Source organism: Doryrhamphus excisus, linkage group LG23 (assembly GCF_037039965.1).
Source record: "Doryrhamphus excisus strain RoL-2023G ecotype Guam linkage group LG23, RoL_Dexc_Guam_v1.1, whole genome shotgun sequence".
In the NCBI taxonomy this organism is placed as follows: domain Eukaryota; kingdom Metazoa; phylum Chordata; class Actinopteri; order Syngnathiformes; family Syngnathidae; genus Doryrhamphus; species Doryrhamphus excisus.
Window position 1 is genome coordinate 9606222 of NC_136379.1, and position 24269 is coordinate 9630490.

Genomic DNA, 24269 nt, shown 5'->3' on the forward strand with positions numbered 1-24269 from the left:
ATTTATTTTGTTTTTTTTCTTTCTAATACTGCAATATCACGACAATGTTGTTAGTTATTTATTAATTAGCAATTCATTTATTAAATTATGTTCTTCTTAAACCATGTTTGTAATTTTTATTTTTTTCAATATTATGACTTTATTCCCATAATATTGTATTTTTTTTGTTGTTTTCTTTCTTACGCTGCAATATCACGACAATGTTGTTAGTCATTTATTAATTAACATTTCATTTATTAAATAGCTCTACTATTTAAATAGCTCTCATTTTTCTTTTTGTAATATTATGACTTTATTCCCATAATATTGTAACTTTTTATTTATTTTTGTGCCTCATATTATGCATTATGTTTGTCTATATGTGCTCTGTGATTGGCGGGGTGATTGACCCCGCCTCTCGGCCGATGACGGCTGTGATAGGCTCCAGCACCCCCCCGGTAGAAAATGAATGAATAAAAAAAAAACAAAGTATAGACAATACACCATAGTACAAGGTTTGTGTACCTCGCTGTACTCGGGCGTGGCCTTCTCCCAGACGCACTCCAACACTTCGAGTCTGCTGAAGGAGAGGTCGGAGGTCACCGCCCGACTGTTGCGCTGCCCACTCCGCATCTCACAGAAAACCTGCACGGCCGCTCCCGTCACTCTAAGAGGAGAGGTTTGGATTTAGACTTCATAAACGTCATAAAGAAGCGTGCGTTCACGCCCCCCCCCCCCACCTGAGGTGGGAGTGCGGGCAGGCCTTGGCGAAGCCTCCTCTCAGGTTGTGGAAGTCCCGCTCGCCGAACATGCTGTCCTTGAAGAACGCCAGTTCCCTGAAGAACACCTGAGACACCTGAGCCAACGAGGACGCGCCGTCCGGGTCGGGGGGCGGGTCCTCCTGCAGCATCGTGAGGGTGAGGCCGCCGAGAGTCAGACGCAGCAGAGCGTCGGGCTTCAGCTGCTCCGCGTGGCCGCTGCGGGAACGTCCTGCAAAGGGGGCGTGTCCCAGAACGGAGGCCGTGAGTTGTGGCGGTTTGAGTAGCTCGTCTTTGCCTCGTCGCGTCCTTACCTCGGCTTCGATGGCTGCTCTGCGGTAGACTGGGAAGACAGCCTGCTACCGGGTAGCGCCTGGGACAGTTCATTAGGCCCTGGAAGGCGGGGGGGGAACACAAGCGGCGTTATATATATACACATATATCAACAATTAGCATGCAAAAGCGTGCATGTAGCGTACCTGTGCGGCCAGCGCCGCAGGCTGAGTGAGACTGGCCAGCGAGTGCGTGGAAGAATCCATGTCGCTATCAGACAGCTCGCTACCGGAGCGCACCGACGTCACGCTGCTGCTCATCCCGGCAGGTCCCATGGAATAGAACATTTCTGCAACACCAGCACGATCCGTATCAGAATTGGCAGCATAGAGCACAACACATTCATTCATTTTCTACCGGGTGCTGGAGCCTATCCCAGCTGTCTTGGGACGAGAGGCGGGGTCCACCCTGGACTGGTGGCCAGCCAATCACAGGGCACATATAGACAAACAACCATTCACACTCACATTCATACCTATGGACAATTTGGAGTCGCTAACAGAAATGCATAATTAGGTCGAAAAAAACATACATAAGTCGCACAAGGCCAAAAATGCATAATAAGGTAAAAAAAAAACATACATAAGTCGCACTGGAGTATAAGTTGCACAAGGCCAAAAATGCATAATTAGGTCGAAAAAAAACATACATAAGTCGCACTGGAGTATAAGTCGTACAAGGCCAAAAATGCATAATTAGGTAGAAAAAAAAACATACATAAGTCGCACAAGGCCAAAAATGCATAATAAGGTAAAAAAAAAACATACATAAGTCGCACTGGAGTATAAGTCGCACAAGGCCAAAAATGCATAATAAGGTAGAAAAAAAACATACATAAGTCGCACTGGAGTATAAGTTGCACAAGGCCAAAAATGCATAATTAGGTCGAAAAAAAACATACATAAGTCGCACTGGAGTATAAGTTGCACAAGGCCAAAAATGCATAATTAGGTAGAAAAAAAACATACATAAGTCGCACTGGAGTATAAGTCGCACAAGGCCAAAAATGCATAATTAGGTAGAAAAAAAACATACATAAGTCGCACTGGAGTATAAGTCGCACAAGGCCAAAAATGCATAATTAGGTAGAAAAAAAACATACATAAGTCGCACTGGAGTATAAGTCGCACAAGGCCAAAAATGCATAATTAGGTAAAAAAAAAACATACATAAGTCGCACTGGAGTATACGTAAGTCGCACAAGGCCCAAAATGCATGATTAGGTAAAAAAAAACATACATAAGTCGCACTGGAGTATACGTAAGTCGCACAAGGCCAAAAATGCATGATTAGGTAAAAAAAAACATACATAAGTCGCACTGGAGTATAAGTTGCACAAGGCCAAAAATGCATAATTAGGTCGAAAAAAAACATACATAAGTCGCACTGGAGTATAAGTCGTACAAGGCCAGAAAATGCATAATTAGGTAGAAAAAAAAACATACATAAGTCGCACAAGGCCAGAAATGCATAATTAGATTAAAAAAAAAAACATACATAAGTCGCACTGGAGTATAAGTCGCACAAGGCCAAAAATGCATGATTAGGTCAAAAAAAAAAACATACATAAGTCGCACTGGAGTATAAGTCGCACAAGGCCAGAAATGCATAATTAGGTAGAAAAAAACATACATAAGTCGCACAAGGCCAGAAACGCATAATTAGGTAAAAAAAAAACATACATAAGTCGCACTGGAGTCCCACCCTCATTCATACCTATGGACAATTTGGAGTCGCTAATTAACTTAGCATGTTTTTTTGGAATGTGGGAGGAAACCGGAGTACCCGGAGAAAACCCACGCATGCACGGGGAGAACATGCAAATTGAACCCTGGTCTCCTAGCTGTGCTAACCACTCGACCACCGTGCAGGCAGCCCAACACATAATAAGTACCATTCTTTGTGGGTAACAATGACTAGACAACTGCAAGTGGCCACAAGGCATGCTGGGTAGTGCAGTCAATGTACTGTACCGCCATTCTCCAGGGTGGTGACGTAAGGCTCCAGGTCACACTCGGCGTCCCACTCCCGGTCCCGGTCCCGCGGACTGGAGCCTAACTGCTTGCTGAGGTCTTCTTCGATCATACGCAGGTCATCCGAGTCCAGCGGGCGGCTGTGCACCCCCCCGCCGCCGTGCTTGGCGTCCGAATCTAAGAGGGTCACAGAAATACGCTTTCAGCCTGGCACCGGAATGCAGCCGCATTGTGGAAGTGGCGCCCGCCCCGCCCCGCCCCGTCCCGTCCCACACCTGTCTCGATGCACAGAGCCGCCAGCAGGTCGGTCAGGTGGGTTATCTGAGCCGGAGACAGAAGCATGTGGACGCAGCCCACCTTCCCGTCCAACTCCAACTGCTCCGACACGGACACGGCAGACACGAGAGAAGTTCACACGGGATCCCCGGGCCCCGCACATCACGCCAAAAACACACGCACGCACAAACCTTCGGTCCGGGCAGCATGTCGTTCTGCTTGATCTTCACCGTGGTCTCCATGAAACCGGAGCAGCTTCCTATGAGCAACGGCTGGGAAAGGAAGACCTCCAGGGGCTTCCCCTTTTCTTGATCCCGCTGATCGTAATCATCATCATCATCATCATCATCGCCTTCGCTGGCAGCGCCCGGCTCCTTTTTTTTCTGCTCAGGAATCTCCTATTGAGGGAAAAAAAAACAAAAGTTTGGGATGACTTGGGAATGTTTTTTGTCCGGTCTGAGATATGGCTTTTCCAGTTCTTGGAAGTCCAGCATCCTGAAGTGGCCGCTTCACTGTTGATACCGACACAGGTGATTGACGGCTACTATTTAGCGCAGCTGCCAGGTGACGGACCTTAAACTACACACTCTCAGATATTTGTGCAGCGTTTTTGTGTCCTTGTTAGACCCAGTTTGTGCTGCTCTCTGAAGGGAGTAGTTAACAGATGCAGAGGACTGACAGTTGTTGAAAGTAGGCCTCTATGCAAAAATATTATATGGGCGTGCCTGGGTACAAGCTGAGTGGGACCAATCACAGCGGAGTGGGCGTGTCTGGAAGCGGGCCGTGAGTGGAATGAAATGAATCAAAAAGTGAAAACGCGTTTTGGAAAATCCAAGGAAATGCAGCCGGAATAGGTGCAGATGCTGGAAGCTCTCGAAAGCTTTCTGTGCGAGCCCACAACTCAACACAAAGGGCCCGAAATGAGCATAACGGGTCAACTTTAACGTCACAGCCGGAGAAAAAGGAGCACTTGATTTGCTCACCCGCACAGTCCAGGTAATCTCGCCTCTTTGGAATGTTTCCATTTATCAGCGCTTCGTATTTTTAATGTTATTGGAATTATCATTTATAACTCCCTCATATCGGCACAATAATTACCGTACAGTCATAGTTATAAGAAACTGTTACACGTCGATATAAGACGTCGGTGTGACCTGTGCCGCGCCCATGCCGTCATAGAGGAGCCGGACAGCACTCAGATGCAGGATCTTGTGCAGGAAGGCGGGCGGCTGATGGATGTCCACAGGCACGGCAGTCTGACTGGCTGGGTCCCGCACCGCCTCGTCAAAGTACTCCAGCCTGGGGGAACATGGGAACATCGTTTAGCAAAAAAAGAGACGTCTGCTCGTGTGTTTAGCGGTGGGGGGGGGGGGGGGGGCAAGCGGGCGGCTTTCATGGCAGCGCCCTCCAGCAGCCATGTAACAGTTACTGATTGTAAAAATTAAAATGAAAAATAATAATAATTAAAAAAAAACTTTAATTATATTAGGAAAGCAGGAAGTGAACAAATGTAACAATTACTGATTGTAAAAATTATTATTTTTTAAAATTAATTAAAAAACAACTTAAATATTAGGAAAGCAGGAAGTGAACAAATGTAACAGTTACTGATTGTAAAAATTAAAATGAAAAATAATAATAATTTTAAAAAACCTTTAATTATATTAGAAAAGCAGGAAGTGAACAAATGTAACAATTACTGATTGTAAAATTTAAATTTGTTAAAAAGTTAATAAAAAAACAACTTAAATGATATTAGGAAAGCAGGAAGTGATCAAATGTAACAGTTACTGATTGTAAAAATTAAAATTTAATTTTTTTTTAAATTAATGAAAAAAAACTTAAATGATATTAGGAAAGCAGGAAGTGAACAAATGTAACAGTTACTGATTGTAAAAATTAAAATTTAATTTTTTTTAAATTAAAAAAACTTAAATGATATTAGGAAAGCAGGAAGTGAACAAATGTAACAGTCACTGATTGTAAAAGTACCAGATGGAGGAGTAGGATTTAATAAGCTTTGCTTCTTCCTACTCCTTTTGGACATGTGGAACTGGGAACTGATTATGGGATGCACTCAATTGGAATCTGATGCATGTTCAAATGGAATTAAACCATTACCATTAACCTCCGCCCTTTCCCAGGCGAGAAAATATCTCATTCATTTTCTACCGCTTTTCCTCACGAGGGTCTGCACGCTAACCACTCGACCGCCGTGCCGCCTAGAAAATTAAAAAAAAAAATCTTACCGTTTGATGTGCACCTCTAAGGCAACGCCTGTTTCCAGGTCTGGGGGCTGGTGCTCGATGCGGACTATGGTGTCCAGGAGGGTGACTTTAATACGACGAAGCACTGCAGGAGATGAAGCAGTTGTTTGTCTACGCCAAAAGCGACTGCACAACTCGCATGACAACAACCGTCTTTTTTTTTTGCTGAATGCGTTTTCAGCGGCTAATCGATACCGCCATACAATCTATACTGCACGCGTGCGAAGACACTCACCCGTTTCTATGGTTTGTGCAAACATCTCGAGCCCCTCCAGCGGGGCCGGCGGCTCCTCGGATGCTTCCGGGGGGTCTTTCAGGCACTCCTGAGCCAGCTGCATGCTGGACGTCATGCTGGACGACCAGCCTTGGGAGTCCCAGCCCCCGCCTGCATGGAAATAAAACCACGTGCTTATGAAGCCCAATAATCGAACCAAAGGGAGGCGTTTTGCCTTTGCCATCGTGTGAATGCTTGACAGTAATTCACATTCAATCCACAATTTCACGTTAATGCTCCTTTGTAATAAATTGCTGACTCATAAAAAATGATTTTGTCTCACTCAAAAATTTTGTCTCATGAAAATTTAAAATTAATTACATTTTTTTTAATGATATTAGGAAAGCAGGATGTGAACAAATGTAACAGTTACTGATTGTAAAAATTAAAATAAAAATATAACATTTAAAAAAAATTATTAAAATTTTTTTAATTATATTAGGAAAGCAGGAAGTGAACAAATGTAACAGTTACTGATTGTAAAAATTTTAATTAATTAAAAAAAACTTAAATATAACGAAAGCAGGAAGTGAACAAATGTAACAGTTACTGATTGTAAAAATTAAAATTAATTAAAAAAAACTCAAATGATATTAGGAAAGCAGGAAGTGAACAAATGTAACAGTTAGTGATTGTAAAAGTACCAGATGGAGGGGTAGGATTTAATAAGCTTTGCTTCTTCCTACTCCTTTTGAAAATGTGGAACTGAGTATGGGATGCACTCAATTGGAATCTGATGTTTAATTTCATGTTTAAATGAAATTCAACCATTACCATTACCATGGAGGCAACTTACCGGTGCGGTACTTGGGCCTGCATGTGATCTGGAGACCGGACACCTCTAAGGTGCAGTGATCAGTGAGCAGAGCTTGCCAGGGGATGGTCACCGTGATGCTGCTCACAAAGCCATCCACTATCTCCAGGGGAGCTCCGAGAGACTCCAGAAGCTCGTTGACGGCCTGGTCAAGATACGAAACGTTAGAAAATGACTGATTTTTTTTCACAAAAGTGAGTGTCCTGGTGGCTAAAGTACAAGACAAAAAAAATGAAAAAAAAAACAAAACCTTAAACCATATTCAGAAAGCAGGAAGTGAACAAATGTAACAGTTACTGATTGTAAAAATTTAAATTAACAAATGTAAAAAAAATTAAGAAAAAAACAAATTATATTAGGAAAGCAGGAAGTGAACAAATGTAACAGTTACTGACTGTAAAAATTAAATAAAAAATGTAAAAAAAATAATTTAAAAAAATTAAATTATATTAGGAAAGCAGGAAGTGAACAAATGTAACAGTTACTGATTGTAAAAATTAAAATTAAAATAAAAAAACTTAAACTATATTAGGAAAGCAGGAAGTGAGCAAATGTAACAGTTACTGATTATAAAAATTAAAATGAATAATAATAATAATAACAATTTATTTAAAAAAAAAACATAAATGATATTAGGAAAGCAGGAAGTGAACAAATGTAACAGTTACTGATTATAAAAGTACCAGATGGAGGGGTAGGATTTAATAAGCTTTGCTTCTTCCTACTCCTTTTGGACATGTGGAACTGGGAACTGATTGTGTGATGCATTCAATTGCAATCTGATGCATGTTCAAATGGAATTCAACCATTACCAAAGTCAAGCTAAAAGGTGACGAAAGATAAGATACATGGAGGAGCAGTGAGGGTTTCTTCCGAGAAGAAATGCGAGCTGAGAAGAGAGCATGACGTTGGAGATTGTTGTTGAACTGCAGTGTCGTTGCGAAACAGCCCAGGGTGAACAAAACAAACACACACATACATACACACATACATACACATACAGCTGTGATGGTGGACCAAACAACAAAAAGAGACTCACCCAGACATCGAGGTTAATTTCCTTGATGACACCGCTGCCATTGTACAGGTCCAAGCCCAGCTGGTCCAAGCTCAGGCGCTCCTGCAAAAAGTGACCGAGGTAGTGCTGTAAGAGGTACCGACAGGCCCGCTTCTTGATTGAGCCTGACCAGGGGAAAAGCCAGCGAGACATAGGGCCAGCGAGAGCGGGGAGAGGGAGCGAAGAGGCGGCGGAGGAGAACCAGGAGTGCGACGACAGCCCTCTGGAAACTGCATAACAGGCGAACGCAAGAAGTGAGCTAAAAGGCAGGAATAAGCCGCAGCTAGCTAGCTGCTGGGGGCTAAAAGGAAGGGGCAAACGGTAACTCCACTTCTGTCGGGCTTTACATGAAAAGTCCGAAAAATAGATCCTCTACGTGTGCGACAAGACTCCCCCGTGACTACGGCTAGCTAGTCCAACAGTCTGCCGCCGCCTCGGCTCATATTTCGACAGTTTATTTCGTCGAAATTGAGCTACAAGTCCTCTTGGTGTCTTTCTCTTGTTTCGGGGTTGTTTATTGTTATCATACGCCAACTGACGGGGTGGCGAATACGTCCTACGTGCTACGTAGTGCGTCATAGTGACGCAACCCGGAAACAGGAAGTGTGGGCCCAAAAGCGACGCCATCTTTGTAAGGGCACCCGCTTGTAAACGGGAAACTATCTTAAAGGAATATTGCGCACTTAATCGTTGTGAATATGTTTTAATACTTGTACATGATATGATTTATTTTAAGGCAAATAAAAACTTATAAAATTCTGGCGTACAATCAAACCACACAGTAATGGTGGGCAAAACATCTCTCATTATATAGCTGTTTTTGGTTAGCTCGCTAGCTTGCAATGTGTAGTAAAAGTAGTAAACTGTAAAGGTAATTAGGTTTTTTTTTATAAATACAGGGCTCTAATAATGTTACAAAATATATTTAGTTCTATCCATCCATCCATCCACTCACATTGTTCATTCTGTATATGCAACTTTATCTTTTGTTTTGTTTCTTTCTCATAATGTTCGCAAAGTTATTTTGACTTTATTCTTGTACATTTATAGTTGTTTTTTTATATAACATGTTGGGGTTTTCTTTTTTTTGTAAATTTCTAATAAATTATGTCTTTGTTGCTCTAATATTTGGAATTTATTGCTGTAATATAACTTTTTTTGTAACCTAATTTTCCATTTTTTTTGTTTTTGATACTATTATGACTTTAAAAAAATCAACTATTTTTTCTTTGATATTTCAACATTGTAACTACCGAAATGGCGTTGTTTTCCCCCATAATATTACAATGTAAAAGTTTTTTTTCCTCTTAATATTTTAAAATTACTGTTGTTTTTTTTTAGTTTTCTTATTAAGTAATATTTGTAGATTGTGCTGTCGGGCCACAAATGGCCCTCGAGCCACACTTTGGACACATCGGTCCACGGACAACGAGCATCTAAACCAGACGCCAACAACCGGCGCCAACAACAGCACGCGCAGCCTCGGCTATATGCTCCTTTTATTAGATCATAATCACCGTGATAAACAAGCATTCTTCCAGGTAGACGCCGGATTGGAATCTAATCTGGGATTTGGTGGCTCAGTGCTGAGTGGTGTGGAAACCCGGGGACGAAGCTACGAAGCCACGCCGACTAGCGGGACCCAGCAGAGACGGGGATTACGCTACGTAGGCGTTGTTACGCAACGTTTAGTCATAACACTCTCATGTATAGGAATCATAGGACTTGCAATGAGTCTGGCATCCTTTTGCCTGTGCATTCTAAAGATATACAAACAGATAAAAGGAGGTAGCTAATGAATGTACGTGATGGGACCGCCGACAAATCACGCTATTAAAACACCTCCAAGAAGCTTTTATGAGGCATTGGGAGCGAGTGTGTGATGAAGCTAATTGCTAGCCAGCTAACAGCTAGCTAAACAAATATTGGCGTATCAGAATAATAACAATGCAGAGCCTTAATGGTGTTTTTTGGAAGTTTTTTCAGAAGGCTTTATAGGTCAAGATTTGTCAAGATTTTTTTCCGAGAAAAAAGTTAGCATGGAGACCTCATAGCTAGCATGACCTGAGTTCAATCCCAGAGTTGGAGTTGGCATGTTCTCCCCGTGCATGCGTGGGTTTTTTTTTCCCGGGTACTCCGGTTTCCTCCCACATTCCAAAAACATGCTAGGTTAATTAGCGACTCCAAATTGTCCATAGGTATGAATGTGAGTGTGAATGGTTGTTTGTCTATATGTGCCCTGTGATTGGCTGGGATAGGCTCCAGCAAACCCCCACGGCGACCCTAGTGAGAATAAGCGGTAGAAAATGAATGAATTTTGAGAAAAAAGTTTTAAAAAAAGTTGCAATATTACAATAAAATGTCATAACTTAAGAATAAAATAAAGAATAAATAAGAGAAAAAGTTGCAAAATCAGGAAAATAAAGTTGTAAATTCAGGAGAATAAAGTCGTACAATTATGAGAAAAAAATAGTATTATTACGAGGATAAAGTCATATGTTTATGAAATTATTCTACAAAAATTTTTTTGCAATACTACGAGAAAAAAGTCGTAATTTTACAATTTAAAAAAAGTCATTTTTTACTTTATTCTCAAAAAAGTATTTTTTTCTCAACATGGCCTTAGTACACCTTCATAGGCAGGGTTAGGTTTAGCTCTTTGTGTATCTTTAGAAAGCACAGAATAAAGAAAGACATGTGTTCATGCGTCACAAGGATTTAGGGATGATGGGCGGCAAAATTCCCAAAGAAGTTCGCTTTTCCTTTAAGGTACCAAATATGGTTCCTTGTCCGATAAAGCTGCAGACATACAGTCATCATTTTTCATAAATGATGGCTAATAAAACTTATATCATACCCTGGTGTGCCTCATCAGCTCATCTCGTCATCCACTCTTTCTCGTGTCAGGATTATATCCATTCCCAATCCGGAACTCTCTCTCACACACACACATACGGCGGGACCGCATGACAGGTAGCGGCGCCGCCCGAGGAGCTTCTTTTTTGCTCATGGAGGTCTGCAAGACATTTGGCTGCTAGCAACTTATTGATATCTACAGTAGGTGAAGGCAAGGTAAGAAGTCATCGTTAATATTTCATATATAACATTAATATTCCATATAAGGCATTCATGCATCCAACTGTTCCGGTGACATCTTTGCATGAAACAAAAGGCGATGCTAGCATTTCATTTCATTGAGTACGGTTAAAAACGGCAATAATACCGATAATTATCGACCCGATAGTGGCATAAAAATGACATATTAATTGATATCCGTATCAGATTTTCGTGAAAAGCGATATTAAAAAATGCTGTGACACATATCGCTATCGGTTGATATCGGTATCGGAAATTGAGAGTTGGACAAAAAAAAAAAAAAAAAGCCAATCCCAAATTTAAATGTTATCAATTTAATCGTGGGCGGCACGGTGGTTGAGTGGTTAGCGCGTAGACCTCACAGCTAAGACACCAGGGTTCAATTCCACCCTCGGCCATCTCTGCGTGGAGTTTGCATGTTCTCCCCTCCCACATTCCAAAAACATGCTATGTTAATTAGCGACTCCAAATTGTCCATAGGTATGAATGTGAGTGTGAATGGTTGTTTGTCTTCATGTGCTCTGTGATTGGCTGGGTCACCAGTCTCGGCCGAAAGACAGCTGGGATAGGCTCCAGCACCCCCGCGACCCTCGTGAGGGTAAGCGGTAAAAAAAATGAATGAATTAATCAAATTAATCGTAGACTGGAATTTGAGTGTCCACTTGTTGCTAGGCAGATTTCATAGCAGCTCCATCGTAATTGGCTCATTATGACAACCTCACGTTATAGGTTGTCATCTACAAGCCAGGTTTGTTTAAAGCAAGGGTGCAAATCCGGGTACCCCCGGTTTAAATGGCAAACACAGAGCTCTGTATTAAATATAAAATACAAAACTGCCCCAAAACTGATGTTTTGCAGATGTTCCCGTGGTCGGCCGTATTCTCCCTGGAACCCAAAGTAGCGGGCCAGCGCACCAGCGAGGAGCTGGTCACCAACACCCTGATGCTGGAGTTGGGCGCCATGGTGAAGCGAACCGAACGCATCCGCCTGGAACAGGCCACGGAGGGCCGCCGCCGCCGGCGAAGTTCCTCCACCGTGGCGGACTACACCTGGCTGGCCAACACGCAGAACCCGCAGCCGTACCAGCTGACCCCCAACGACCTGCTGGAGCTGCAGGGCCTCTGCGCCAAGATCCCCCCCGCCCAGTGCGGGCCTGTCATCGTCAGGTGAGACCACCCTAATGCCAGTCAAAGACCTGCCGCAAAAACATCTTGTCAAAGATCTTCTATGAGACAGGAAACCTCTGCTGGTTTTAAGGACATACGGCAAAAAGTGCTAGACAAAGATCCCAAATATGACGGGATTGCGGAGCCTGCTGCAAAAAAGCTTGCCAAAGATCTTATATGTGACAGGAGCACTCTGCTGTTTTTAAATACCTGCTGTAAAAATGTTTGCCAAAGATCCTCTATATGACAGAAAAATGCCAAAGATCCACTATATAACAGAAACATTACAGTTTTTCAGAGCTACGACAAATATTCTAGCCAAAGATCCTCTATATGGCAGACAAACGGCAGTCAAAGATCCTCTATATGGCAGAAACATTGCTGTTTTTAAGAGCTACTACCAAGATTCTAGTCAAAGATCCTCTATATGACTGAAAAATGCCAGTCAAAGATCCTCTATATGGCAGAAACATTACTGTTTTTAAAAGTGACTAAAGAATCTAGTCAAAGATCCTCTATATAACAGAAACATTACTGTTTTTAAGAGCTATGACAAATATTCTAGTCAAAGATCCTCTCTATGGCAGAAAAACGCCAGTCAAAGATCCTCTATACAACAGAAACATTACTGTTTTTAAGAGCTACGACCAATATTCTAGTCAAAGATCCTCTCTATGACAGGAAAAACGCCAGTCAAAGATCCTCTATATAATAGAAACATTACTGTTTTTAAGAGCTACAACAAATATTCTAGTCAAAGATCCTCCATATGGCAGACACATGACTGTTTTGAAGAGCTACTACAAAGATTCTAGTCAAAGATCCTCTATATGACAGAAACATTACTGTTTTTAGGAGCTGCTACAAAAATTCTAGTCAAAGATCCTCTATATGACAGACAAACGCCAGTCAAAGATCCTCTATACAACAGAAACATTACTGTTTTTAAGAGTTACTACAAAAATTCTAGTCAAAGATCCTCTATATGACAGAAAAACACCAGTCAAAGATCCTCTATATAACAGAAACATTACCGTTTTTCAGAGCTACTACAAAGATTCTAGTCAAAGATCCTCTATATGACAGAAAAATGCCAGTCAAAGATCCTCTATATAAGAGAAAGAGGAGTGCATTGCTGTCTTTTTGCACAAACTGAAATCTGCGTGTCCTCGGGCTACCTTCTAAGAATCCGGCTTTGGGAATGTTGTACGTCATCTGACACTCCGGCAGGTTCAGGAAGCTGGTGTCCCAGATGGAGCCCGAGGTCTACGAGGTTCCCCGTCTGTTCCGCACGGTGCTGCGGGACTGCCTGGAGGAGCTGACCTCGGGAGAAGAAGACGAGCAGACGCCTCACGGCGCCCTGATCAAGCAGCAGCGCAGCAAGAGCCTCTCCTTCATCACATTCCGCACCAGATTCCGAACGGGATACTTCTTCAAGGGGAGCGGCCTGAGGGGATCCAGGGGGAACCTGCAGCAGCAGGTGGATTGGTCGGACGAGGAGGAGGAGGATGAAGGAGAGGACGAGGAGGAGGCCATTAAGGCCAGATCTAGGAGGGGAAGGAGCCGCAGCATGCCGGAGATTACGCCTTTGGAGCAAAGCGCCCAAGGCTGATGATGATGATGTTCAGGAAGTGTAGGTCACAGAAATGTAAATATATGCTACAAAAAATATTTTGTAAAAATGTATTTTGTAAAAACTTGCAGTCGAACATTGCTCCCTCACTCTATCGCTGTTAAAATAAGAAAAACTGACTTAATAAATGGTATATGGCACCATTAAAATGTATATTTAAGCAAAGGTTACGTATTATTTGCCCAAATTAAGCATTTTGTGTTGTAAATGAACTAACTACAAATAAAGTTTTGATGAACTGTAGTCTACCGGCCACTAGGTGTCACTAGTAACACGGTCCGGACTTCTTCGCCAGAAACTTCTTCATTCATTTATTTTCTACCGCTTATATTATTTTATAATTATTCATTTCACAACATACACCTTAATAATGTATTAATAATAATAATAATCACTATTGTGAGCATACTCACTTCCTGTTCACGCGTCCGGAAGGCATTTATTGAAACACACAAATGGTTTATTTTCTTTTACTCATATTGGGTAATAAGAGTGACTATTAAATTATTAATAATGGTAAACTCCAGCGTATAAAGTCATAAACAGTTTTTATGTAATCTTACTACGTAAATATAAACATATTTTCTGTCTCTCATTTATAACGTTAATTGGTTCCACGACAGCGTTAAATGCATTTCCGGGATCCATGTTCCAATGTTAATAATGGAATAATTTCATATTTAAGAGCATAGAAAACCTGTTCATGACTTTGTAAATATAGTTGCTAACATTATTACAGCCATGTAGATATGAAACAATACATCTATAATCACTTTACAGTCCTATTATTCATTGTTTACACGACATCGCAACGGCCGCTAGCTAGCTAGCCAGTTAGCTTCGAAGCTTTATGTACCTACCTGATGTGGTAGATGGTATGGTTGACTTCATATAGTGTTAAGGTAATGTAAGGTAAGCTAATATCCTAAATGTTTTGTGTCGTTACTGCCACCTGGTGTCCAAAATACTACATACTGTATATTTGTATTTACATAAGTGAGTAAAAATAGACCACGCCTCCTATTATTCATTGTTTACACTACATTGCAACGGCCGCTAGCTAGCTAGCCAGTTAGCTTTGATGCTTTATGTACAATGTGGTAGGTAGATGGCATGGTTGACTTCATGCAGTGTTAAGATAATGTAAGGTAAGCTAATATCTCAAATGTTTTGTGTCATTACTGCTACCTGGTGTCCAAAATACTATATACTGTGTATTTATGTTTGACTAATAGATCAATCTACAGCCACAATGTATTCATTTCTGAAAAAAACATGATAAACGATGGGTTAGTGTATAAAGTGTATTTAAAAAGCAAGCTTTGTTTTATTATTGTCAACATTTCAGCTTCTTTTTACATTTTGTTTATACAAACATTGGCCCCCGGGCTGCACTTTGGACACCCCTAGCTTATGCGATGCCTTTTTTGCTACCAATTTAACAACAAGGCTTTTCCTAATACATAATATCGATGTGTGGAGTCATCCTGAGCGTACGTGAATGCGATAAACGATAGAATCTATTTTGGTACGTGATCTAATTATATCACTAATCCTCTTACCGCACAACACAATCCCACAATGCCGGCACCCTATTATTGTTTTATTCGTTTGCATTTTCCGATCAAATACACCGTTATCACTATTTGCACTTTGTACATCCAAGGTAAGGCAGTCAGCTAAAAAAAAAGGTAAGTGGAAGAATGTATTATTTCTTCTTAAAAATTGGTCATTTAAATAACATCCTGTACATGAGCTTAAGAGAGGAGTCTGTGTGTGACATCCGAAAATAGAAACCTCCAGGGTCGATTAGGTTGCCTTCAAAACCCCTTCATAAGCACAAATGTCAAACATGAAACTTTTTTTTTTTTTTTTTTGAAGATTGGAATTTCCCGGGATCACAACGTCCGTACGCTTTCATTCCAAAAGCTCTCGTTGTTGCATAAGCGGTTTTTCCACACAAGGACCAGCTGGGGGGCTTCTGTCAGCAAAGTTCTCCCGTTCTGGGTCTGCTTGTGCTCGGTTGTGTTGTGTCAGTTGTGCCGCTGCTCCTTTATGCATTTGGCAAATAAACAAATATATCTAAAAATATTTCACATTGTCACCGGAGGCTTGCGGGAGGAGAAAAAAATTCAAAAAAAAAAAGGAGCATCATCTCAGAAGCGACGCAGTTTGGCAAAGTCGTATACGGCAAGGAGGTGGAACAAAATATGAGAAAGTAAATAAAAAAAAAAAGTTTGCAGAATCAAACCGTTGATTTAAAGCCGTATGGATTAAATGTTGATGAATAATTGGTCAAAGTACACGTCGTTCTATTCACGCAGGAGAAAAGTGTTCCTTCCTTTGGATAAAGTTCTCCGTTCCTCCGTACGATTAAGATCACATGGACAAAAGTTTGTATCCAAAGCGAGTGCAGCTTCAGCTTCTCTTCCCATCATGCAATGTGCTTCTTCAAGCGAGGAAGACGACAAAAATGATGAAGAAGATGACGAGGACGAGAAAGATCTTGATCATGAGCCAGCGATTGGACGACACGGACTGGAAGTATTTGAGGATCTCCGAGTGGGCGGCTTCCACGTTGAGCTGCGTGTCCTCCACGTTGGAGTCGATCCTGCCGAGGGAAGGCCAAGGGTTTATTTGGCTAGACTTTTTTTTTTTCCCCAAAACGATAACCTTCTGCTTCTCAAGACCAATGTACCAAATGGAGGATCCACCTGGCATGGCCCGGCAAGGTGTACTGTATTCGGGCACACGCTCCGAGCGGTGTATTTTCTTTTCAAACACTGTGGTCCTGCCGTTTCCGGTGGCTGATGAGGGGTTCTGTTGCCCCCACCCCCCCTGACGTGAAGTGTCTTCCTCCGGGAGTGAATGTTTGTTTACAAGTGAGCCGGAGAGAAAAGGAGCACTTGATTTGCTCACCTCATTTTGACTTGTTTTTTTTTTTTTATGTTATCAGATTTATCGGTATGACGTCATAGTTCCCCTCGTATCAGCCCGCTAATTATCGTCTATCCAAAAAAACGGCGTGGCACGGACTAACCTTTGGATGGTCTCCTCCTGCTCTTTGACCATGTGTGCCAGCTGCTGGAATATGGAGCCCAGTTCCACGATGGTGCTTTCAATGTTCTGCATAGTGTCCGCCCGGCTCTGGATGTAGGAGTCCTGTGACAACAAGACACAGGAGGAGTTTGCCATTAATGTTTTTTAAGAGCTACTACAAAGATTCTAGTCAAAGACCCTCTACATGACAGAAAAACGCCAGTGAAAAATCCTCTATATAACAGAAACATGACAGTTTTTCAGAGTTACGATAACTAGTTACTGTTTTTAAGAGTTACTACAAAGATTCTAGTCAAAGATCCTCTACATGACAGAAAAACGCCAGTCAAAGATCCTCGATATAACAGAAACATTACTGTTTTTAAGAGCTACGTACCACAAAGATTCTAGTCAAAGATCCTCAAAATGACAGAAATCATTACTGTATTTAAGAGCTACTACAACAATTCTAGTCAAAGATCCTGTACATGACAGAAACATTACTGTTTTTAAAAGCTACGACAAAGATTCTAGTCAAAGATCCTCTATATGGCAGAAACATTACTGTTTTTAAGAGCTACGTACGACAAAGATTCTAGTCAAAGATCCTCTATATGACAGAAATCATTACTGTTTTTAAGAGCTACTACAACAATTCTAGTCAAAGATCCTCTAAATGACAGAAGAATGTCAGTCAAAGATCCTCTATTACAGAAACATTACTGTTTTTAAGAGCTACGTACGACAAAGATTCTAGTCAAAGATCCTCTATATGACAGAAATCATTACTGTTTTTAAGAGCTACTACAACAATTCTAGTCAAAGATCCTCTAAATGACAGAAGAATGTCAGTCAAAGATCCTCTATATAACAGAAACATTACTGTTTTTAAGAGCTACGACAAAGATTCTAGACAAAGATCCTCTATATGGCAGAAACAGTACTGTTTTTAAGAGCTACTACAAAGATTCTAGTCAAAGATCCTCTATATGACAGAAATCATTACTGTTTTTAAGAGCTACTACAACAATTCTAGTCAAAGATCCTCTAAATGACAGAAAAATATCAGTCAAAGATCCTCTATATAACAGAAACATTACTGTTTTTAAGAGCTACGACAAAGATTCTAGTCAAAGATCCTCTATATAGCAGAAACATTACTGTTTTTAAGAGCTACTACAACAATTCTAGCCAAAGATCCTCTATATAGCAGAAACATTACTGTTTTTAAGAGCTACTACAACAATTCTAGCCAAAGATCCTCTAAATGACAGAAAAATATCAGTCAAAGATCCTCTATATAACAGAAACATTACTGTTTTTAAGAGCTACGACAAAGATTCTAGTCAAAGATCCTCTATATAGCAGAAACCTTACTGTTTTTAAGAGCTACTACAAAGATTCTAGTCAAAGATCCTCTATATAGCAGAAACATTACTGTTTTTAAGAGCTACTACAAAGACACAGGAGGAGTTTTCCGAGGGTTGCTTGAAAGAAAAATTCCCAAAGCCTCCCGGTTTAGCCAGTAGCATAGCTTTGTAGCCTTGGACGTGCAGAGACGGTAAAGTCGGGCACCGTCGCTACCAACCTGCTCATCGATAAGCTGGAGCTGCAAGGGATTGGCGTGCGAGTCCATGTCGATGGCCACGTCGCCCAGACTCCTGGACTCGTCCTGCATCAGGACCGAACTCTCTGAGGGGACAAAAGACCAAAAAAAGGAGAAAAGTAGACAACAGCTCAGATGCTAGCAAGTCCTCAAATGGTAAAGTGAGGAAAGCAGGAAAGAAGGGCTGGGCTCATAATTGTAAACTTGTTATTATTATTATTCTTATTCTTATGAATTATACACGCTGAGAGAGTCAAGCGGTCCAGGGAAATACCTTTTACATTTGAGGTTGTAAAGCCCTGGTAGTCATTGCGCGGCTCGCGAGCTGCATGCGGCTCCTGGGCCCCTTTTTTGCGGCTCCCTAAAATATTTTGTCATTTTTGCATTACAGAGGACCAAATACAGGGGAAGAGTCATTCACATGGATTTTTATTGATTGGAATTATTCTTTTTAAAAGCAGTCTTTTCACAGCAGCTGGGGTTTGTTATTACTTCTGGTGGCATTTGAGGTTGCTATGCTAGCTAGGTGCTCAGTCTTGTACAAACAGGAACATTGGAACACATTTTTAGATATGACTTCTGTGTGTATCTTTTCTCGGCGGCCTGTGTGGCACAATCAAATATACATTTCGGTGGGAATTGGATTGTGAGGCAGTGATTTGAACCGCCGCACGCAGTGAACACGCTCTCAGCGGGAGCTATACAACAAAAAAGTGCCGTCCTAAGCCCCAGCGCCGCCACTTTACTGTGAGAAAAGCAACCCAATTAGCAGTGTGCCGACTTACTGAAGTTATTGGCCATCAGAGGGGAGGAGGCAGAAGGAGGTTGGGAGAACTGCTCCCTCCTGCTGCGCTGCTGCTTCAGATTCTGCATACGGAGACGAGAAACACGACGGGAACGCCGCATGATTCCAAAACCACAACTGCACCATTACTGTCAATTCCAGACCATAAGCGACTGGGATTTTTAGACATGAGGTTGTATGACATTCCCAAAAACAGGCACAACAATGGACCTTCAGCGATACGATGGAGTCATGCGTTTGTGATCCGATTACTCTTTTGAATGAATATTGTTTTGGAAGCCAGATCTGGACTCACGGTACGAACCGCTGATGCGGATGTCATACAACTTCATGTCACTGTCCCTTTAAGCGCTGATGTGGCTAAAAGAACTACAGTTCCCATCATGCTGAGAGTGCAAATACAGGAAGTAGTGACGTGGACGCTAATGTCACATATGTCACACCCACGTTACCATATGGACACAAGCGGTGTGATGTCATGCTAGGTTTAGCATGCTAACTTTAGCATCGCTGACACCAGCATAGTTGCGTTTTATCTATTTTCATATGAAGAGTAGAAACCTATGTAAACACATGTTTTAGCATGTTATTGCTAGCATGCTAAATTTAACATGGCAGCATTTTTTTTTTGACATTTTCTTAAGTATTCCACACACGGACACTTAGCTCAACCATGCTGGCGTGCATGTTAATGTTAGCATTGTTAGCATACTAATGTTGCATTGTAGTGTTTTCGACATTTTCACAAGTAGAGACTTATAGAAACAGAGAAGACGGACAAGTGTGGCTTATTAATGTACAAAATTGTTATTCTTATGAAATTTGGTGTGTGCTGCTTATATTCAGGTCGTGAAATTTGAAGCCTGACTCACCTCTGTTCTGACTTCCAGGACTGACTTGAAGTCATTGGACATTGAGGCCAGTTTGGACTAGGGAATAAAATGAATGTAGGTCATTAATTATGGCAACACGTCTCCAAATAAAAAAAAAAAAAAATGTGGCTAAATACTTGGCTAAAATTAGGTCTGAAACTGAAGCGTGTGTGTGGGGTCTTTACCTGCAAGGACACCACTATCGTGTTGGAGTGGGTCTGGATGTGTTTGCCACCCGGAGCGCCACGCGACCTGATCAGGTCTTGCAGCTGTGCTATCTGTTTGTTTAGGCTGTTTATGTCCTATAGAAAAATGTACAAACAACAAACATCTTAGCGTTTTATCGCTATTTTTTTTTTTTTTAAATAAGTTGTTGGTGATTCGGCGATGATGACTCACTTGTTTAATGATATACGTCAACTCCTCAATCTCCACAGCCTTGTCGTCAAATAGAGATTTTCTTTTGGCCACTATAAACAACAGCAGCATAAAAAGGAGTCAGCACACCAGGAAGTACTAGAATGTATATTCAATATACGCAGTGGTACCTCGGTTAACATCTGCCCTGGTTAGCACATTTTGTATGGTGAAGGGCGTTAGAGCCTTAAAATATATGTAATGATGGTAAACAAATACAGTTGGCTACATGCGTCCATTTATTTTTGCATCATTTTCTGCATGTAAAACTAAAATGATTGTCTGTAAAATATGTTTTGTGTTAACCTTTTTGGGTGTCTGGAATGGATTTATCAGATTTACATTATGTTCTATGGGAAATTTCGCTTTGGTTAGAGTCCACTTTGCTTTTAGTCGAACCTTCCAAAACAGATTAATGACATTAACCAAGGTACCACTGTATATAGTTACATAATTATATATACTATTTTAGCTTACAGATTGTGAGCTTTTCCAGCTTGGCAAATGTATTGCTCAGGTCTTTTCCAATTCTCCTGCGAGGAAAACATACAATGAAAAGTTTTGTTTGTGTCAACGTTGGTGGGCGATGTGATGAAATCTTGGGTGGACTTACTTGGCCATGACTGTAAAGTCACTGCGCTGCCGGAGAGCGCTGAGAGCTGGTTTGCTGGGCTGCACTCCATTCTAGTAAGCAATGGAAGTAAAGAAGATTTGTCATACATAATCATAGTCATGTAATCCTGACCACAAACCAAAAATGACTCCTTTAATAGATACTGTACTGTAAATGCGTCGATGGCTGCCGCAAACACAAATTGTGTTATCAGCGACAATGCGTATAATTGGTCTCAACTTTTTCTCCTTGTGTATTTTTGCTATTGTTGAGTAATAATAACGTAATAATATGGCACATAAAGGGCACATATAAACAACAAACCATTCACACTCACATTCATACCTATGGACAATTTGGAGTGGCCAATTAACCCAGCATGTTTTTGGAATGTGGGAGGAAACCGGAGTACCCGGAGAAAACCCACGTATGCACGGGAAGAACATGCTAACTCCACACAGAGATGGCCGGGGGTGGGATTGAACTCGGGGTCTCCTAGCTTTGAGGTCTGCGCGCTAATGTTTTTCTCGGAAAAAAATCTCGAGAAATCTCCATTATTTTTTTCTCAATGTGGACCTACGGTCCTATATTCCGCCTATAAAGCATTCCAAAAAGCACCACTAAACCTCCGTATTGTTATTCTTATACGCCAATATTCGTTTCGCTAGCTACTAGCTGGCTAGCAACTAGCTGGCTAGCAACTAGCTTCACCACACACTCATTACCAATGCCTCATAAAAGCTTGTTGGAAGTGTTTTAATAGCGAGTTTTAATTTTTATTAGTTAATTTTAATTTACTTTTAATTATCAAGCCATTCTAACTTTCACCCCAACCTAATTTGAGTAAAACTGTAACGTTATTCTTTGATGTTTCTCATAATATTCAATTTTTTTTCATTTTTTGGGGGGTCCTGGAGTCTGAGGATTGCGTTCACGAACCGTGCTAGCAGAGCAAACTGACCAAAGTTTGTTTTGACAAGTTTGAACGCACCATAATGCAAAACAAACGGGATCACTGTGTTGTAACACCAAAGATGGAAAACAAGTAAACAAGCAACCAAAAACAGCACTTACAGCGAACCATAATAGCGATTATGCAGTAATTTAATTATTAATATTGTCAAATAAAGTCAAACACAAGAACCCGGCCCACCTGTCTGCCTTGGAGCGATTTACAGGCCGACTGGAACTCGATGGTCCGGTCACGGCAAGTCATCCTGTCGCCGGTCAACGGTCACCAGCCCACACTTGGAACTGCAACACCGTCGTCGTGTGGAGTGGATCTGGTAAAGACGAAGTTGTATTGGGAGCCACATTTCTATCCATTCAGCCCGTCAATTAAAGACGTGTCAATGCGTCATCGTGTCGGAGTGACTCACAGATGACGTGAAAGCTGATTACCGATGCTAACTGAAGCTAGCTGTTCGACTACTCGCTAGCAAAAGGCCAGTCTGGGATGAACTAAATTGTTGCTAATCATACTGTAATCGTGACAATAAACAACACGTTTAATTGGTTGCTTCGTATTGTTGATGGAAATATGACATTATATGTCATTCTCTCCGGAAGGCCGTCGATCCCACCTCACAGCTGACCGGCTAAGGCTAACGTTAGCATAGAAAGCTAACTAGTCTTTCCAGACGGTTTCTTTCGCTTTCCATGCCCGAATTCGATAAAATAAACCACCCTGATCTTAAATAACACACACAAAACAAACGTGACTCGATTCAGACTTACTTGTGAATAAATTACACCATTTTCAGAGGGCCTTCTGTGAAAAGGTGGGAAAAATACACTACCCGAGTTAAAGTTCCGATCCGGGGCATTTCCGGTTTTGACGTCACTGCCACGTTTGCTGAAAACGACAGTAAATTAATGTAGGTGCGACTTCTCACCACTAGAGGCCGCCACATCTCCAGAAAGTATCATAATACACCCGCATTAGTACAGATGATTCATGATAAATGTATTATCCTCATGATTCAGTTATGTATAGAGATGTGATATAGAGATTATGTAAGAGATATGAACCTGGGGGCTCTCTGATCTAGTACTGGTACCAGCATCCCCTGCCTGACATGAGCAAACATGCACAGACCACAAAAATACCCTCACCTTAAAAAAATAACAAATTCTTAGACCCCCCCATCAAGCAAGGTATCAACATACACAACAACATTTTTTACTGCTACAATTTTGTAACATTTTTGTAACAAATATCATTTTAGTCAATCTGGAATAGAATAAAAATACAAAAAAATAGTTTCAAAAAAGTAAACATTAATTGAGGAACAATTACTGAGGGAAAAAAGTAGTTATTTCCACCTTGTGGTTGCTAGTTAAAATGAACAACTCCTGGTATATTATGCTACGATGCTACATGTTAGCATGCTAGCAGTTAGCATTGCTATCACTAAAATGATAGTATTTTTTGCCATTTAGTGAGTATTAAAATACTAAGACACTTAGCGCTACCATGTTAGGTGTTGCATGTTAACATTAGCATATTAACATGCTATTTTTAGCCTTTTTTATATTTTATATTTTTGATATTTTTAATATTTTTGATATTTTGATAGCATGCTAACAACCTTGTAGTATTTTTAGCCATTTTTGTAGTTTTAACATTGGCAGACACTTAGCGATGTCATGCTAGGTTTAGCATGCTAACTTTAGCATCGCTAACTATAGCATAGTTGCTTTTTATCTATTTTCATGAGTACAAACCTAAACACAGGTGTTAGCATGTTATTGCTAGCATGCTAAATTTAACATGGGAACCTTTTTTTTGACATTTTCTTAAGTATTCCACACGCAGACACTTAGCTCAACCATGCTGGCTTGCATGTTAATGTTAGCATTGTTAGCATACTAATGTTGCATTGTAGCGTTTAACATTTTCACAAGTAGAGACTTGCAGAAACACATAGTGCTATCATTCTAACAGGTCGCATGCTAATGTTAGCATGCTAACATTGTTGTAGCCTTTTTAGCCATTTTTGTAGTTTTAACATTGGCAGACACATAGCAATGTCATGCTAGGTTTAGCTAAATTTAGCATCGCTAACACCAGCATAGTTGCTTTTTATCCATTTTTAGAAATCTATGTAAACACGGGTGTTAGCATGTGATTGCTAGCATGCTAAATTTAACGTGGCAGCATTTTTTTTACATTTTCTGAAGTATTCCACACGCAGACACTTAGCTCAACCATGCTGGCTTGCATGTTAACGTTAGCATTGTTAGCATACTAATGTTGCATTGTAGCGTTTTTGACATTTTTATAAGTAG

The 24269-nt window shown here is 41.0% G+C and overlaps 3 protein-coding genes across 5 annotated transcripts in view; 1 reads left to right on the forward strand and 2 right to left on the reverse strand.

Annotated features, from left to right (window-relative positions):
• The window catches only part of atg2a (autophagy related 2A), a 29844-nt gene extending 20145 nt beyond the window's left edge, over positions 1–9699 (reverse strand). For both annotated transcript variants that reach the window (XM_058060011.2, XM_058060000.2), the window contains exons 1-12: positions 7714–9699; positions 6657–6819; positions 5822–5971; positions 5569–5671; positions 4474–4618; positions 3511–3717; positions 3319–3418; positions 3044–3220; positions 1217–1359; positions 1052–1130; positions 720–969; positions 505–646 (exon numbers count right to left, since the gene is read on the reverse strand). In XM_058060011.2, the coding sequence (XP_057915994.2) occupies positions 505–646; positions 720–969; positions 1052–1130; positions 1217–1359; positions 3044–3220; positions 3319–3418; positions 3511–3717; positions 4474–4618; positions 5569–5671; positions 5822–5971; positions 6657–6819; positions 7714–7884 (1830 nt within the window). In that variant the 5' untranslated portion in view covers positions 7885–9699. The remainder of the gene's footprint in view (positions 1–504; positions 647–719; positions 970–1051; positions 1131–1216; positions 1360–3043; positions 3221–3318; positions 3419–3510; positions 3718–4473; positions 4619–5568; positions 5672–5821; positions 5972–6656; positions 6820–7713) is intronic.
• A 969-nt stretch (positions 9700–10668) lies between these two features.
• On the forward strand, positions 10669–14917 carry LOC131108807 (protein RD3). The gene is made up of 3 exons (XM_058060146.2): positions 10669–10803; positions 11686–11993; positions 13224–14917. Exons 2-3 carry the CDS (start codon positions 11686–11688, stop codon positions 13603–13605), a joined length of 690 nt encoding a protein of 229 aa, XP_057916129.2. The 5' UTR covers positions 10669–10803; the 3' UTR covers positions 13606–14917.
• Positions 14918–14924: 7 nt separating this feature from the next.
• On the reverse strand, positions 14925–22924 carry stx5a (syntaxin 5A). 2 transcript variants are annotated; one of them, XM_058060061.2, is made up of 12 exons: positions 22716–22924; positions 22132–22261; positions 20979–21049; positions 20843–20898; positions 20348–20418; positions 20134–20250; positions 19949–20005; positions 19057–19138; positions 18546–18632; positions 18254–18357; positions 16667–16788; positions 14925–16237 (listed from the first exon to the last, which is right to left on the reverse strand). In XM_058060061.2, exons 2-12 carry the CDS (start codon positions 22192–22194, stop codon positions 16078–16080), a joined length of 990 nt encoding a protein of 329 aa, XP_057916044.2. In that variant the 5' UTR covers positions 22195–22261; positions 22716–22924; the 3' UTR covers positions 14925–16077. The 2 variants fall into 2 exon arrangements, with proteins under 2 accessions (XP_057916044.2, XP_057916055.2); XM_058060072.2 differs by lacking the exon at positions 18546–18632 and having other exon boundaries at positions 22716–22921.
• Positions 22925–24269: the final 1345 nt, after the last annotated feature.